The sequence below is a fragment of the Barbus barbus genome (genome assembly GCF_936440315.1).
Source record: "Barbus barbus genome assembly, chromosome: 26".
Classification (NCBI taxonomy): domain Eukaryota; kingdom Metazoa; phylum Chordata; class Actinopteri; order Cypriniformes; family Cyprinidae; genus Barbus; species Barbus barbus.
The window spans coordinates 5,964,244-5,981,835 of record NC_136754.1 but is presented as its reverse complement, the minus strand read 5'-3'; the positions used below and the strand labels follow the sequence as shown (position 1 = coordinate 5,981,835).

Sequence of the window (17,592 nt, the reverse complement as noted above, 5' to 3'; positions counted from 1 at the left end):
GACTGTCATGACAGACACATAATTTCCTCAAGACATAAGGATTGATATCTGTTGATTAAACTGATATTTATCCAATTGAAATAGTGCCAGATTTCTGTACAAAAACAGCAATACTCAACAGGAGAATTAAATGGGACAGTCTGGCACTGAATTAAGTGATTGAGGAGATCATATAGTTCAGCTAGTATACAGTGATGTCAGGGCAGGCTTGCTGTGCTTGTCTCACTCTCTCTCTTTCTCTCTCTGCAGTCGTACCAGTGGCTGAAGGAGAAGATTCTCAGTGAGGATGGCAGAAAGCAGCAGGCGAAGCTTAAGGAATTGACCCATATAGCTGAGAGGCTCAGCTGTACCCTGCCACAACTTGCCATCGGTAGGTCAAAAGAACCTTTTCACAAGAACTGTCACAAAGTGACATTTGTGTCAGTAAAATACTGAATTTCTACTTTTATGCACATTTCCTGACTGGGAAACAAACCTTGACATTAATCCACAGGGCTTTGAAGTCACCAAATCTGAGAGTTGAAAAAAACAACTTAATTACCTACTTAATGAAAAACAAATTTGTCATTTTTTTAGCTGGAAGCATTTTTATGATATGGAAAACCTTGATGGTGACTCTTTTTTCAGTTTTAATATGTGTTTTAATAAATGTGGTGGGGTAATATTCTATTCATCTATGAAAATCATTTTTGTTTGTATAAATTGTTTTTGATTAATTTTTTGTGTATTTTTTTCAATGTAAACAGTTTGATGAAAAAAAAATATTTTGGAAAAAAAAAAGCCTGTACCATTAAAAAACTCCTGTAGAAACTGTCCTTACAGTTGCATTTGGCTGCAGCACCCGTTCAGAATCTTACCAGCTCGTTTGAGATTCCCGTGATTCACTGGCTTGAAACTTTCATACATGTAGGACTAAATGACAGATTCCTCATGAATCTATTCTCTGTGTTCCTCTGTAGCCTGGTGCCTCCGTAATGAAGGAGTGAGTTGTGTTCTCCTGGGGACCTCCAACCCTGCACAGCTTACTGAGAACCTGGGGGCGATACAGGCAAGAGATTCATCCAAACATCTCAAACACCGCCATCCCACAAACTCTGGTGGCCTGCTATAGCTCTGTGCTTTTATCTCTTAACATCTATCTTCTGAATCTCACGTGGTTAATTTACATTTAAAACATCAAAAACGGAATATTGCTTGATGTTATTTTTATGTGCTAAGGCAAAATTTCACACACTGATAAGAGATCCAACTAAACCAGCTTGAGATAAAGATGGTTTTGCGTAGTTTCTAGCTTGACGAAATGGTTGGACTAGCATTTACACAGTCTCAACCAGGGGGCCCTCAGAAAACTTCTATGGGGGCTTCAAGATGACTTAGATTAAACAAGCATTAAAATACTCTAAAACAACTAAAAATTAAGATAATTTGAATTCATCCAATGTGTTTTAGTAATAAGATCTACATTCTCGCTGACAGGTTCTTCCAAAGATCACCCCTAACGTGGCCTCGGACATCGACAAAATCCTGGGTAACCGTCCCCACAGTAAGAAGGACTACCATCACTAGCCTTTCTGTGAACCTGTAAGCCTTGAGACTCAGGATCCCGTGCCAGCCCTCTTGTGTCGGCGGGTGTCCACAGTGTGTGATTCCCACCATTCTGTGTCTGTGTCAACTTCTCCTGCAGAGAGCCATTGTTACTGTTACAGTAGAAATGCTAAAGTGTTATGCATGCTTCTGTTCGACGTATACCTGAGCTCAACCTCGCATTAAGATCTCTGTGGAGAAACACCTGCCTGTGAAGCACAGAAGCTCCTGGACTCCCTCGTCTGTGGGGTTTTGTATTCAGCTGTCATAACCCACATGTGCCAAAGTGAACATGGTCTTGACCCTTGACCTCCGGACATCCATTCTGAAAAGGGACGAATGAATGGCCCTGATAATGGTCTATAAAACATCATGTAAGGAAACGCACTGCATGTCATTCTGAGAATGTACAAACTAAGAACTGCAACGTATGGCAGAGCAGCATGTAGAGTTCAACAGTGTACACTGGTAAAAATGTGTTGGATTAAAAAGCCATCAACCTCAAAGTGGGCTGTTAGTGTGTTTAAATGTTCTCCAAAAAGTTTAACATCTTTAAATGACTATTTGTGTATGTTTCCTCTGTAAACCCTGCAATTTGTATCATGTCTGATCCGTTCAACAATTTCTTACATCTCCATTGTTTTAAATGTACATTATAAAAGAAACTTAGTTTGTTCAAATGCTTATCCAGTGTTAAAGTTACACTGGTTAAAGATTTAAATGCTTGCTGCTGTATTTGGCAACTTTTGAACTGCTAAGCAGTACATACTTGAGTCCCGAGAGTGACAGAAATGCACAACTATTAAAAGCAACTAGTTCAAATGGGGTCAAAATGTTTACAGGCTTGAAAATAATGAAGCTGTTAATTTATGCATTGTGCTTTTAACATTAAAATAAAAATGTTGCATCTCCAGTTTGTGCCGTTTTGTTATATATAACCATTTGAAGTTATTTTGCTGGTTGAAGAACATGCTAGAAAAAGTTGCCTGGAAACAAAATAACCTGAAAACTGTGTGCTACAGTTAAAAACAGAAACTAATAACTAATTTAAAAAGTAGAAAAACTAGGCCATGACTGAACGAGGAAAAAACTAGGTCACATGAGACAGCTAAAATACTGAGTAACATAAACATTACCTTATTTCTCCATAGTGACTACACCCCTCATTTAATGCACTAAGCCCCGCCCACCGATATTTTCTATTGGATTAACTCCCTGTCCGTTTCAAAATTCCGATTTTTCATTGGCTCTTCCCCTCTCGTCAACTTATTTCGATTCCATACGCGCCAAACATTGTAGGCCGGGACATATTTAACGCAAATCCTTCGAACCAGCACGGTTTATGGCAATTGATAACTGAAAAATCCTGTTTATTTTGTTATTTACAGTTTAATCTAGCCGTCCAAAAGGAAAGAAGGTACAATCTCTCTCTCTGTCTCCAAGGCAGCAGGCAGTAAACTGAAAAGCACAGCAAGTGTGTTGTTGAAACGAGCAGTGTGCTGGGTGAGTCATGATGTATTAGTTTGTTATGCGATATATATGAGTAAAGCTTTCTCGCTAGTCTGGAAAACAATATCGGCGTTGGTGAATCTTATTTGTGACTGTCCACTTTGATTTAAAGCGCATCGGCGATGTGGCTGATGCAGGGCCGGAGGAGCAGCCCCAGGGGCGACAGTGTTTGTGTTGCTGATGATGACTGCAGTATCTGCAGTGTGATGAAGACTGACTCCTTCTGCATGAACCAGTCCTTCCCCTCCGCGCGAGACTGCACTCTCAACCGCGTGGACGCATCTTCATCATCATCATCATCAGGTGGGCCAGACAGCTTTCACACCTGTGCCACATTCCGTGGACACTGCAGTGATACATGGTAATATAAAATAATAACGATAAAGCTTATGAAAATTACAACAATGCAGCATACAGCAGTAGAGTGTTTGCTAAAGGAGATTGTTTTCTGCAATACTTGCCCAAAAGCAGGTGTTACAGTTACTTTTGTTCACCCTCATTACTTTATTTGGGAGACAAAAATATGGCAGCCTGTCTCCATTCACTAGTGTTTGGGGAAAAACACTACTGTTAAAATATTTGGGGTTGGAATATGTTTTGTAATTGTGTTTTTTTTTTTTTTTTTTATGTATTATTATTTTTAAATAGTATTAATGCAATTTTAAAAAGATTTCCTGTTTTAATAGCTATATTTTAAAAGTAATTTATTCCTGTGATGCAAAGCTTGCTATTTGTGATACGTTTCTTGTCAATGTTGAAAACAATTGTCATTATTTAGATCTTTGTGGAAACTGTGGTACTTTCTCTCGGGGTTCTTTTCAAATAAATGCTGTTTTTGTTTTTTTTTTAAGCTTAAACATTTTAACATTTATCAATTTAATAAGTAGAAAATTTGAAAAGAGCAGCATTTATCTGAAATAGATTTCTTTTTTTATTATTATTAAATGTGTCTTCTCTGTCATGGTTTATCAAATTAATGCATCCTTTGTTTAAAAAAAAAAAAAGTTTACAATGGTTTTGGAAAAGAACGACGAGGAGTAAATTTACAGTATATTAATTTTTACTCCATTTGTTTTCTGAAAGGTGATACTCATGTTAGTTCATCAGTGGCGATGAGGAATCTTCAGATCTCTGATCTACATTGCTTCCACCCCGTGTCTCCGTCATCAGCCCATGGGTCTCCAGTGTTGGAGAGCTCTCTGCTCAGACAGCTCATGTGTACCGCTCCTGAGAACAGAGGCACAGCTCTCACCATCAACCCAAATAAAGCTGTCCTGTCCATTAACTGCACCACATTACAGGTATCTGAAGATTGTTTTCATCAAACCCGTTTTTTTATTAAACAAAGGCCACATTGCACCACATTATTTTAGTAGTAGGGATTCTTCTTTTAGCTGCACACCTATTCTTTGAACTATTGAGTGATTATTTCAATTATTTATTGATCTTATCTCTTTTTGCAAGGTTTCGGATGCAAATGAACATGCTTGTAAGCTGTTTGAGTGTGGATACAGTGATTTGATCGGCCGGAAGCTGACTTCTCTCCTAAGATCCAATCAGATGCTAGAGGAAGTCCTGAAGGAGGAGACTCTGGATTCTTATGGAAAGCTAGTTGCTATTTCTGCAAAAGTGGTATGAAACAATGTGGTTAATTAAACAACAATTCACTTAGCGGTCATTAAAGTATTTCATGAGTCATGAACATTTAATTTCTTCCTGCATGTTTTGTCCATGGCTCTAATCTCTGCTTTCCTGTGCTGGATGTGAGCATCATTATTTAAAGCGCGGCTCTGGATCATTCTCTCCACAGGTGAGCGCAGTGAGTTTGACAGGAGCGGAGTTTCCTGTGTCGGTGTGGCTTCAGATACCGGAGCAGCTGCAGCAGATCTTAGAGCTCCTGCTGGAGCGAGTGGAGAGAATCACAGCACACGTGACTTTCGCTCAAAATGTGAGACTCATTCCCTTGCAGCTAATTGTGCACTGAAAGGTTAACCTTATGTATAAAGTTAAGAATAATTTGATCAATTTAATTACGCTTATATTGATATTGTATTATAAAAATCAACAGAATTTATCTGTTGATTTCAAAAGTTTGGCGTCAGTAAGATCAGCATATTAGAATTGAATTCTGAAGGATCATGTGACACTGATAACTGGAGTAATGGCTGCTGAAAAATCAGCTTTTCCGTCACAGGAGTAAATTACTTTTTTTTTTTTTTTTACTTTTGATCAAATAAATGCAGCCTTTTTAAAAACATTTAAAAGTCTTACAAACTTTTAAACTGTAGTGTGCCTTTAAGGAAAATTGTTTGTAAAGCTGTTGCTCAGTAGGCCAGAAAGGTTTTAGCTCCTCCTCCTGTTTCATCAGGGCGAAATCCTCAGTTGTGATGCCACTTTTGCCCATCTTTATGGTTACCACACTGCTAAGGAGATGACTGGCCTGTCAATCATGTCTCTGATGCCGTCACTACAGATCCCCTTCCATTGCAGGACTCCCAAGGTCACAATGTTTTTTTTTTTTATTCAGCTTTATTTCAAATCATATATGTATATGATAGTCTACTGTGCACTTTCACATAGCTTGTTTCTTTACCCTTGTGTTTCAGGTGTTGCGTGTCCAGAGATTGCATGTGCAGGCCAGATCTGGTTTGGTGGTGCCAGCATGTGTCCGTCTGCAGGCTGCTGTTTCCTGTGGAAGATCACCGCTGCAGATGAAAGGATCAGCACATCCAGAACCTTCACGACAGACCAACCAAACTCCTTCAGGTTAGTCCTCACCCTTTCACTGCAGTGCATGCAGTTTTATAACTGATTTTCAGTGCAGATTTCCTAACTGTGAATCAGATTTCTGTATCTGTGGGGATTTATTTATAGCCCAGAGACACTGGTTAAAGTGACTTTCCAATATTTGCTCTGGCATGAAGGAAATCTGTTTTCATTGAGTTTCTTGGTATTTGTCCAATCTAATTAGCTTAGTTGCTGATGAATTAAATTAGATGTAATACATTTAAATTGCTATTGATTTCAGTGTGATCATTGCAGTGTACTCTTGTCCTGCAGGTGGTAAATCAGGTGCGGGTGGTGTCCTGTCCCCCAGCGCAGATGTGCTGTACTCTGGGTCAGTGTGTGTGTTTGCTCCCTGTAGCTGCCTCCTGACGCTCCTGCCCAATGGCACCATTCACAGTCTCAACAACCCCTTCAGCTCTCTGCTGCTCGGATACAACAGCAGTCAGTTGCTCGGAAAGGTACAGATCAGAATCAGAATGAGCTTTATTGCCAGGTATGTTTACACATACAAGGATTTTTTTTCGTGACAGAAGCTTCCACAGTGCAACAAAATGACAGTGACAGGACAAAACACAGATAATAAAAGAATAAAAATAGAACAAGTAAATAAGGAGTAACTATACAAATTGAGAATTGCATGTACAGTACAGGTATATTATGTGCAAATTTAAAATGTAGACTAAGTGTGACTAAGTATGTGTGTTAGATAAATAAGTGTATAAATAGTGTTGTGTGTTCCACAATTATTGCCAAGTGTTCATGAGATGGGTTGCCTGAGGGAAGAAAGTGTTCCTGTACCTGACCATTCTGGTGCTCAGAGCTCTGTAGCGTCGACCAGACGGAAACAGTTCAAAGAGGGAGTGTGCTGGATGTGAGGGGTCCAGAGTGATTTTGCCAGCCCTTTTGTTCACTCTGGATAAGTACAGTTCTTGGAGAGTGGGGAGGGTTGTACCAGTGATTCGCTCAGGAGTCCGGACTACCCTCTGTAGTCTTCTGAGATCAGATTTGGTAGCTGAGCTGAACCAGACAGTTATTCAAGTGCAGAGGACGGATTCAGTGATGGCGGAGTAGAACTGTTTCAGCAGCTCTGGTGGCAGGCTGAACTTCTGCTATGAAACATGCTAGATGCTATGAAACATTCCTTTGGGATTTATTTATAACTCTCTTTTAATTAAAAGTTTTAGTTGATCCAATTTGATTCAATTAACAAAAATATTATAATAGTTTTAGTTAACGATAACATTGAGTCCAATGTTTCCAAGCTAGTTTACATGCTAACAACAGGCCTGTGCATCTGTGTGTAGAATGTCACATACCTGATACCGGCGTTTTATGAGCGAGTTCGTGCTGCGGACCGAAGCGACCACCCTACATCTCATCCACATGATCCATCCAGCCCCTCTGACAGATGCACAGGTACAGAGATATGATGTGCTTTAAGAATACACACACTTTAGCTTGTGATGCTGTGCTAACGTCCCCTCACTTCCTGTCTGCCTACTTCTCAGACCCCTGTAGATGTTCTGTTAGTGCTAGCTGTCGCCCTACTGATGTTCTAACCCTCTCTACTGACATGCTCACAACTAAGCAAGATCAACAGGAGACATGTAGTGAGTTCCTTCTCTTATTGCTCCACACATATAATATGTTGTATTATATTATATTGCTGTCACCTTAATTATTTCATTTATTATTATTATTATTTGAATAATTATTTGAATGCTAATTGAATGATATGTGCAGATCCAAACACAGTGCTTGCTGGTGACAGTGTGATGGTGCATCTAGCCATGCGTCGGAGAGTAGGTCTTGGGAAAGGGAAGAGGATCTTCAATGGGACAAGGGCTAAACTGGAGAAGGAGAACAGCGTCCTATCAACCATGACCTCACCTGCTGTCACCTCCACACCACTGAATGGGTTAGATACTCCACTAAATCCTAGTTTTCTTTCCTTAGTAATATGCACAGTTTAAGAGTAAATTGCTTTTCAGGCTGTCAGAATTTTATACTATTATTTAAATAATAAAATATTTAATATATGGAATATGTTGTTGCTTATAATTTGCAATTTAATTATTGCAGATGAATGGGCATATTGTTTTTTTTTTTCTTTTCTCCCACTTAACCCAAAAGTATGTCTTTCTGTTCATAAAAAAGCATGTTATAGTAGTGTTGTTTTGGTATCATTGAGATATTATTCTAGTTTTTATTAATATTTTCAGTTTTTATTTATTTTCCCTTTCCGTTAATTTAATTTAATTTGTCATTTTCTGGGGATTTTTTGTTAGTTTAATTTAATTTGTATATTAAATTTTATTTGTATTTATTTTAGTACATCAACTAAATGGAAATGAGAAATGTTGCCTTGGCAGTATAGGTGGTACAGAAAAAAGAAAACGGACGACAAGTGCAGATTGTCATTATTTATCATCATTCTTCATTCTCTCTGTTGTTCTCAGGTTGGACGACACTACAGAGCTTTGTGAGCAAGTTGTGGATGTGACCGCTCGAGTGTCTGAGTCTGACTCTGCCAACTCCACCACTGCTCTGCTACAGACCTTTACTCTGGTGGAGTCCCAGGAAGTCCACAAAACCTGCCTCTCCACTAATGTCTCTCCTCATTGTGGCCCATCAGAGCAGCTCTTCGCTGGGCGAGATGCCTCCAAGGCCCCGAACTCAGACCGTACAGAAGCTCCAGTAAAGTCCTGTGACTCTGTGCCACATTCAAAACCTCCCACAAAGGCCTGCCAGTGTTCAGAGAAAGCTCAGCTTCAGGATTCCAGCTTTGAGGTGATTTCCCTGGGCAGTGGGTCATCGTCTGGGTTCTGCGAGCGGCTAGTGGGCGGCTCTGGTCCTGAAAAGTTAGATGAGTCTCAGCAGGGATGTCAGCTAGTAGAATCGGGTAGCACCTTTCTGGATTTAAACTCTAATGGAGATGTCATTGTTCATGCCATGTCAGAGATGGACCTGAATGACAGTGTTGAGATCCCAAACGCCTCTGCAGATCTTAACCATTCGCTTACCTCATGTGACACAGCTGAGCTCCTTCGAACCCCTTCACCCTTCGTTGTGGAATCCGACCTTGAAGCAGAAGCTCAAATCTGCCCAGAGCAAGAGACAACGCAAAAACCTGCCCCATCACCACAAGAGCAAGAACAACAAACAAGCCCTCCGCAGAAAACTCTAGAGCAACTGCCAAAAAATCATGTAACCAAACTTCGGGAACAGTGGAATTCCTTTTCGGAACTTGCTGTCGGCCGTGTTCTGGATCTCCGGAAGGATGGAATTCTGTTGCCAGGCGACACTCCTGCCACCTCCACTCCTAAGAAGGTGAAGGCGAACTCTTCCATTCCAGAGGGCAGGGTTCATGTGACCTGCTACAACAGAGATGGAACACCAGTCGGTATGTCAACTGAGTCCCTCTAGTTTACCTGTTGTAATTATACCAGTAATGACCATTTTGTATCAGATTATATAAGGGATGGTTAATATTTTAAAGACCTTTTTAAAAAGGAGGAATTGTAGCTAAATATGTAGATTGCTAACAAGTCCATAGAAAAATGTATTGGATAGCAGATTAATAATACGAATAATATATACACTGCTGTTCAAAAGTTTGAGATGAGTAAGATTTTTAATGGAGTCTCTTATGCTCCTCAAGACAGAACAAACTGTAATATTGTGAAATATTATTGCAATTTCTAATATTAAAATAGGATATAGATTATTTCTGTGATGCAGCACTAAATTTTCAGCAGCCATTACTCCAGTCTTCAGTGTCACATGATCCTTCAGAAATTATTCTAATATGCTGATTTATTATTTTTATTTTATTAAATTTTTTTCTTCCATGAATTAAAAAGTTTAAAAGAACAGCGTTTGTTCAAAATAGAAATCTTTTCTAACAATATAAGTATTTACGATCACTTTATCCATTAACACATCCTTGCTGAATAAAAGTATTAATTTCTTTTAAAGAAAAAGGAAAATTCTGACCCCAAACTTCAGGATAGTAGTGTATATTGTAACACAAAATTTATATTTTGAATAAACACTGTTCTTTTGAACTTTTTGTTCATTAAAGAATCCTGAAAAAATATTAAGCAGCACAACTGTTTCCAACATTGATTTATAAATCAGCATATTAGAATGATTTCTGAAGGAGTATATGACACTTACAAGGCACGTATTTAAGGATTATATGACACGGAGTAATGACGCAGAAAATTCAGCTTTGCTTCGAAGGAATAAATTATATTTTAAAATAGAAAACTTATTTTAAATTGCAATATTACACAATTATTTTATTTATTTATTTTTATCAAACAAATGCAGCTTTGAGAATAAGAAACATCTTTAAAAAACATGAAACATTTTACTGATCCCAAACTTTTGAATGGCACTGTACAATGTTATAATATTGTGGCATTGTTTTTGTTGCAAGGCTCATTGTTTTCTACTTTGTAGTGGTTAATTTTTCCTAGTGGAAACTTTAAAGGAACACATTTAAGGTAATCCACCAGTGAGATAATAAAATAATTTTAACTCCCAAGTCAACATTTTATATCCATTTATTTATTTGGCAAGTAGCTGTGTTATATAAGCTTGATATTGTAGTCATTATTGCAAAATAAACCCCTTCAGGGTGATCCAAGACCCTTGTCTTAGTTTATTTTGTGATCATGATGACTACGTTATCTATTACTGTACTTCAATTTTCTATTTCAAACTGCGTACCCTTTCTGTATGCTGGGTCTCAAAAACACCATCCATCTTTTCTACTGTACATTTATGATGTTCCAGTGCATGAAGGCAACTGATAAAGTGGTCATTTTCAATGTCTCTTTCTCACTCTGTGTAGAGGTGCAGTGCGACGTGCGCTGGGTGTCCCTGTCCAGCGGCAGCTCTCTGGTCTGTCTATGGCTAAGTGGCAGTCATCTCCTGCTCCACCACCAGGAGGCGCCACAGAGCACAATGTCGCCCACAGTGAGGACAGGAGCCCCAGAACAGGAGGCCTTTGCCTGTAGTCTCGCTGAGGTGATCTGCCTGAATTCTTTAAAAATGATCTCTTTAAAGGGAGAGTCCACCCAAAAATGTTATTCCAAATATGTATGCATTTCAAACAGTTTCTGGTGCCTATTGATTTCCACTGTATGGATAAAAAATACAAAGGAAATCAATACCAACTGTTTGGTTACCAACACTCTTCTGAGGAGCTCATTAGAAGATATTTTGAACAAAGTAAATCATACATACAAAGTGGAGTATAGCTTTCATATCTGCATGTAAAATAAAACGGCATCCTTTCTTTCTTCCTAATTTAGGCAGTTCGTTCAGATGCCTTGCGCTACTCTGTGGACTTGGAGCAGTCCGGAGCGTGTGAGGGTTACTTTGAAGAAGACTATCGTCCGCTGCGCTCCATTGGAAAGGGAGCCTTTGGCTTTGTCTGGCTTGCTGCAAGAAGGATAGATGAGCAGGAAGTCAGTGACACTCTTTTCTGCACTCACTGCTGTTCATGCACTCATATTCATCCGGTTGCGAGATAATAACTTGATAACAGTGACGTCAGTTGTTCAAACCTTGGTCAGGGTTCTTAAGAGAGGATGTTTACACACAGTCAGTATCATTGCTGTAGGGCGTATACAGTCTTTTATGGACAATTATATGAGCTGGTGAAGAGATGTTGAATTTATTATCTCTCACTTCAATTTCAGGCGGTTGTGAAGTTTATTAGGAAAAGTGCAGTGGTGAGTGAATGCTGGGTGGATGATCCTGATCTGGGCCGGATCAGTCAAGAAGTGGCCATACTGGTTCGCCTGCAACACCCCAATATTGTGAAGGTACATTGAGAGAACTGTTTGAGTTCATATTAAGTATTTAGAATATTTGTTGGCAAATTAAATGATGCAACAGCCTCTTAAAAAAAAAAATTTGGCCATTAGTGCAATGCAAATGTACATTTCAATCTGTTCACATGCTTTAAAACTATTTACCTAATTCACTACATTTTTACTGTACTGTTTCTCATGTAAAAATACACTACAAAGCAAATGTTTGAAGTCAGTAAGATTTTTGTTTTTGAAAAATTGGTGCTTTTATTCAGCAAGGATGCATTAAATTGAAGGCAATGAGATTTGTTACAAAGTATTTCTGTTTCAAATAAATGCTACTCTTTTGAGCTTTCAATTCATCAAAGAATCTGTTTTATTAAATCAGCATATTAGAATGATCTCTGAATGATCAGGTGGAGTAATGGTTGCTTGAAAATTCAGCTTTGCCATCTCGGGAATAAATTGCATATTAAATTATTAAAACAGAAAATGGTAATTTTTAAATTTGATCAAATATCTTAATCATAGCAGCCTTGGTAAGCATAAGATAATTTTCAAAAACATAAAAAAAAAAGAAATGACCCCAAACATTTGAACGATACATTTATAGTTAGAATATGGCATTGTCAAAATGCTAGTGATTAGTATGTTCACTATTGGAGTTTGAGTGTATTACTTTTTTGCTGCAGGTGCTGGAGGTGTTTGAGAATGAGAGATTCTTCCAAATGGTCATGGAGAAACACGGGGATGGGCTTGACCTGTTTGAGTTTATCGACATGCAACCAAGACTGGACGAGCCTCTGGCAAGCTACATCTTCAGACAGGTGAGAAACAGGCTGTGAGAACGGTTGAGATGTTGTAATCTGATCACTTTTTTTTCTGATGTATATCTGTATATTTCTGGACTTAGTTGGTAGCCGCAGTGAGTTACCTGCGTGGCAAAAGAGTGCTCCACAGGGACATAAAGGATGAAAATATCATCATAAACTCTAAATTCCATATCCGGCTGATCGACTTTGGCTCTGCTGCCCTGCTGGAACCCAGAAAGCTCTTCTACACCTTCTGTGGCACTCTGGAGTACTGTTCCCCAGAGGTGCTTCAGGGAAACCCGTACGTACTGAAACCTCACACAGCCAGTCTCCGTTCCATCGGTGCATCTGAGATTGATAAGGACAGAACACAGGATAGGATCAAGTGGTTAAGGGTCTAAGAACAGTAACATAAAGGTTATAGATTCATGTGTATAAAATAAGCAGCACATTAACTACAATATGACAGAGGTCACCACAAAGCCCTTGAACATTCATGTTCACGTTTCATCAGGGCAGGTCTTTCTTTATTTTCCCTCAATAAAAATTTAGTGACTTTTTTTTTTTTTTTTTTTTTTTTTTTTTTTCATTCACTCAGGTTTCATAAATCCTGTTTGGATATTGAAATAGGTTTGAATACTCAGTTTAACTTAAAAATTGCATTTAAAAACTTTTTTTTAATTGTGATGTTGCATGTTTCTATGTTGACTTTGTAGGAGAATGTCCGGTGAATGCAAGATATGCTTGCATATACAGGTTAAATTAGACTTTTTTTTTTTTTTTTTTGATGCATGTAGGTACGAGGGTCCAGAGCTGGAGATGTGGTCTCTAGGAGTGCTCTTGTACACCCTACTTTTCAGTGAAAACCCGTTTTCCAGTGTGGAGGAAACCCTGCAGGCCCGACTCAACCCTCCATGCCAGATATCTACAGGTTTGCAGCCATGAAGACACATGACTAATTTGGCTTTATTCAGGGTTTCTGTGGGTCTTAAGTGTCTCAATTCTCCCTTCCACAAATGAAGGCATTAAAAAGGTCTTAATTGGAGCAAAAATTGAATATCTTCCTCATTGTTTTGTCTTATTTACCAGTACATCTGTCTGTCAGTCTATCTGAATCAAGATGCATTTACTTGAGATGCAAAATGAAGATATGAAGTCGTCTTTTTGAGTTCATGCTTAACAAAATTGAGTTTATTATGCTTAAAATGGGACACAATATCTGTCAAAGAATACTCGTTTCCCTTTAAATTAAGTTGAATTTGAATTGGCAGATATTTAATCTCATATTAATAATAGTTCTTTTTGAACAATTTCTCAGAAAATAAGAATTAGGACATTACTTTTTCAAATAAAACTTGCAAAAACACTGTTTAACCTGTTTCTTTGTTCTTGTTTTTAGAGTTGTATGCACTGTTGGCTGGTCTTTTGCACCCAGTGGTTGATCAGAGAATGACTCTAGAGGAGCTCTTGGAGTCGCAGTGGATTCAGCAACCCATAAATCTAGCAGAGTACTCATGGGGAGAGGTCTTCCCCTCCAGCAACGGTAAGAGAATTGGTTTTAGGTTATTTCATCCACCAAAAAGATGATAATATTCAACTAAAACACATTTTTCTTTAACTCAAATGATGCAGAGCCTCATACATCATATACTTTATCTCAGAATCCACAGAACACGTGGAGCCCAACTCGTGTGTCCACCGTGCAGACATCCTCTACCTGGACCCCGAAAACAATCTGAGCACGTCTGAGGACACTCCTATAGAAGATGAAGATGAGGAGGAGGATGAGGAGCAGAGGAGAACAATGGCAGCACTGCAGTGCGAGCTGCTGAAATATCTCACCGACGAGTGAGGAACTGTTGTGAAAGAAACGCTAATGCGTTTTGCTCAACTAATTATAACGATACATCTAATGTCACCATGAACACTAATGCACACAATCTCTGCAGAACTCTCCGTCCACCTGCCGCTGTCCTCCTTGATGATACCAGTCCGTCCAAAGAGCAAAAGGAAAGTGTGACTGGGAATGGAAGCCATCTGTGTCGCTAAGAAACCGCTTTATCTCTGTGTTTGGTGAAGGAATAGGAGTGTATTTATCAATGTGTTGTTTTTTTACCTTTCATGGAGTTTTTAAAACATTGTATAATGTGCTTGCTGTTTGTTGTAATACTATGGTGTTGAGCACCAGGATTGTCCTGTTAAAACATGGTACATGCACTGGACATGGATGAAGGTCACCTGAGCTTCAGGATATTTGTTATTAGACTTTCAAAGCTTTAAAAGAATTTTAGGTTGATTTTTTAACCTTTTTAAGTTATAAATATTTTAATTGTTTTTAACATTTCAATATTTATCCTATAAATAAATTGTTATTGGCATAATTTGAGTTTGCTTTTGGTAACTCTGGTTTTATTTCACGTTGTACACAGGCTTTGTAAAGCCTCTATCAAATGTTAGTGTCAATTAAATTCTTCAATAAAATATTTGCATTTATAATAGTTTTCCGTTTATCCGGTACTTTTGAGCCCTGACCGTTGACACTTGACTGAATATTCAACCACTGCTATGTAGCTACCTTGTTTACTTCGTAAGAAGGGGATTCTTTGATTTGCTGGTGGGAATCAGACTAACATTCATTAATGGTGAATCACATAAAAACAAATTAATAAATAGTAGCTTATTTAGTATTATAGGATTTGTGACTGCTAGAAAATCTGAATCTTAACGTTTTAAAACTGCGTTTGTTAAAACTAAATTTTGCAAGAAACAACAGCTGCCTTGATGCATGGTGCAAGGTCAATGTTCATACTGAATATAAAACTATGCTCTTATTGGTATCTAATTATTATACGTTCATTTTTGAGTGAATACATGACACAAAAGCTAAAAGGTCATTAAAAGTAGTTTATTGCCCCTCAAATAGTTCCAGCATCAGCAGTTCAATACACACATAATGGAGACTGGGGCTTGTCATGATTAGACGTCTCTGTAATTATACGGGGTTAAAAGTCAAATTACACAAATACTAGTTTTTTGTAGCAGTGTTTCTATAAGTTGGTTTCAAACACTGAGTTCAAAAACCTCTTCTATTATCCGAATTGAGATTACAATTTCATTTCATATTTTGTACTAGCTATTAGGTGAACACATTTGGCATTTTATTACATTTCTACTTAATCATTTAGCAGACGCGTTTATCCAAAGGGATTTATAAATGAGAAAAATAGAAGCAGTCAATGCAACAAATGAGCAACGATATATATATATATATATATATATATATATACAGTGGTGTGAAAAAGTGTTGGCCCCCTTCCTGATTTTTTTGCATGTTTGTCACACTTTAATGTTTCAGATCAAACTAATTTAAATATTAATCAAAGATAACACAAGTAAACACAACATGCAGTTTTTAAATGAAGGGGTTTTTTTTATGAAGGGAAAACAAAATCCAAACCCACATGGCCCTGTGTGAAAAAGTGTTAATAAAGAAATTCAGGAACAAATGAGAAAAAGTAATTGAGATCTATCAGTCTGGAAAAGGTTATAAAGCCATTTCTAAAGCTTTGGGACTCCAGCGAACCACAGTCAGAGCCATTATCCACAAATGGAGAAAACATGGAACAGTGGTGAACCTTCCCAGGAGTGGCCGGCCAACCAAAATTACCCCAAGAGCACAGCGACGACACATCCAAGAGGTCACAAAAGACCCCACAACAACATCTAAAGAACTGCAGGCCTCACTTGCCTCAGTTAAAGTCAGTGTTCATGACTCCACCATAAGAAAGAGACTGGGCAAAAATGGTTAAGGTTAATATTTCCAAGACGAAAACCGCTGCTGAGCAAAAAGAACATAAAGGCTCGTCTCAGTTTTGCCAGAAAACATCTTGATGATCCCCAAGACTTTTGGGAAAATACTCTGTGGACTGACAAGAAAAAAGTTGAACTTTTTGGAAGGTGTGTGTCCCAATACACCTGGCGTAAAAGTAACACAGCATTTCAGAAAAAGAACATCATACCAGCAGTAAAATATGGTGATGGTAGTGTGATGGTAGGGGCTGTTTTGCTGCTTCAGGACCTGGAAGACTTGCTGTGATAAATGGAACCATGAATTCAGCTGTCTACCAAAAAATCCTGAAGGACAATGTCCGGCCATCTGTTTGTGACCTCAAGCTGAAGCGAACTTGGGTTCTGCAGCAGGACAATGATCCAAAATCCACCTCTGAATGGCTGAAGAAAAACAAAATGAAGACTTTGGAGTGGCCTAGTCAAAGTCCTGACCTGAATCCTATTGAGATGCTGTGGCATGACCTTAAAAGGCGGTTCATGCTCGAAAACCCTACAATGTGGCTGAATTACAACAATTCTGCCAAGATGAGTGGGCCAAAATTCCTCCACAGCCTATATATATATATATTGCTCTTTTGTTGCATTGATTGCTTCTATAGATATAACCATGTATATATATATATATATATATATATATATATATATATATATATATATATATATATACTATGAATATACATAGTTATATCTATAATTAAATTAAATAATTAACTATAATATACAGAGATCTATAATTATATCTAAAAATATATATATATTTTTAAACATTTCAATAAGGGTGAACAAATCAAGTGATCTCGGACCGCACTAAAAGGTCCCAAAAGCGAATTTTGTCTTAATTTGAAGGTAAAAGCTACATTTGAAAAACATTATACATGCTCAGCTGCCACGGACTTGTTTGGCTGCTGTCTCTGACTAGTTACAGTTGTGGTAATGTTTGTAGCCTGCTGTAAAAAAGAAACGCTATATGCAAATAATTTCTAAACATTTACTTAACCTGCAGATCTTTGTGGCATCTGCCATGGACCAGTTAGCTTTATTCATACATAGTTTTAATAGTACAAAGAGCGCAAAGTCCATGATAGCTGCCATAAACATACACATCTGAACTGACGGACAAAACAGCATTTAATAAAAATAAAATTAATAAAAATAAAAGTCCTCCAAAAACTAATATATAAGAGCTGCTCTGTCTATCAATTCAGATAGATATAGAAAGGAAA

At 38.0% G+C, this 17,592-nt stretch overlaps 2 protein-coding genes across 2 annotated transcripts in view; both read left to right on the top strand.

Moving 5' to 3' along the window:
- The window catches only part of LOC306846663 (voltage-gated potassium channel subunit beta-1-like), a 33,241-nt gene extending 30,743 nt beyond the window's left edge, over positions 1-2,498 (top strand). Inside the window, exons 12-14 of the mRNA XM_079380200.1 lie at positions 250-370; positions 960-1,048; positions 1,477-2,498. Coding sequence (XP_079236326.1) covers positions 250-370; positions 960-1,048; positions 1,477-1,566 — 300 coding nt within the window. The 3' untranslated portion in view covers positions 1,567-2,498. The remainder of the gene's footprint in view (positions 1-249; positions 371-959; positions 1,049-1,476) is intronic.
- A 341-nt stretch (positions 2,499-2,839) lies between these two features.
- On the top strand, positions 2,840-15,014 carry LOC306846642 (PAS domain-containing serine/threonine-protein kinase-like). Its single transcript, XM_079380152.1, has 21 exons — positions 2,840-3,087; positions 3,206-3,396; positions 4,177-4,394; positions 4,558-4,725; positions 4,904-5,041; positions 5,462-5,593; positions 5,700-5,859; positions 6,154-6,338; positions 7,185-7,296; positions 7,389-7,490; positions 7,624-7,798; positions 8,340-9,283; positions 10,742-10,917; positions 11,205-11,360; positions 11,595-11,720; positions 12,401-12,535; positions 12,622-12,821; positions 13,318-13,451; positions 13,920-14,063; positions 14,182-14,368; positions 14,470-15,014. The coding sequence occupies exons 2-21, from the start codon at positions 3,216-3,218 to the stop codon at positions 14,567-14,569; spliced, it is 3,873 nt and encodes a 1,290-aa protein (XP_079236278.1). The 5' UTR covers positions 2,840-3,087; positions 3,206-3,215; the 3' UTR covers positions 14,570-15,014.
- Positions 15,015-17,592: the final 2,578 nt, after the last annotated feature.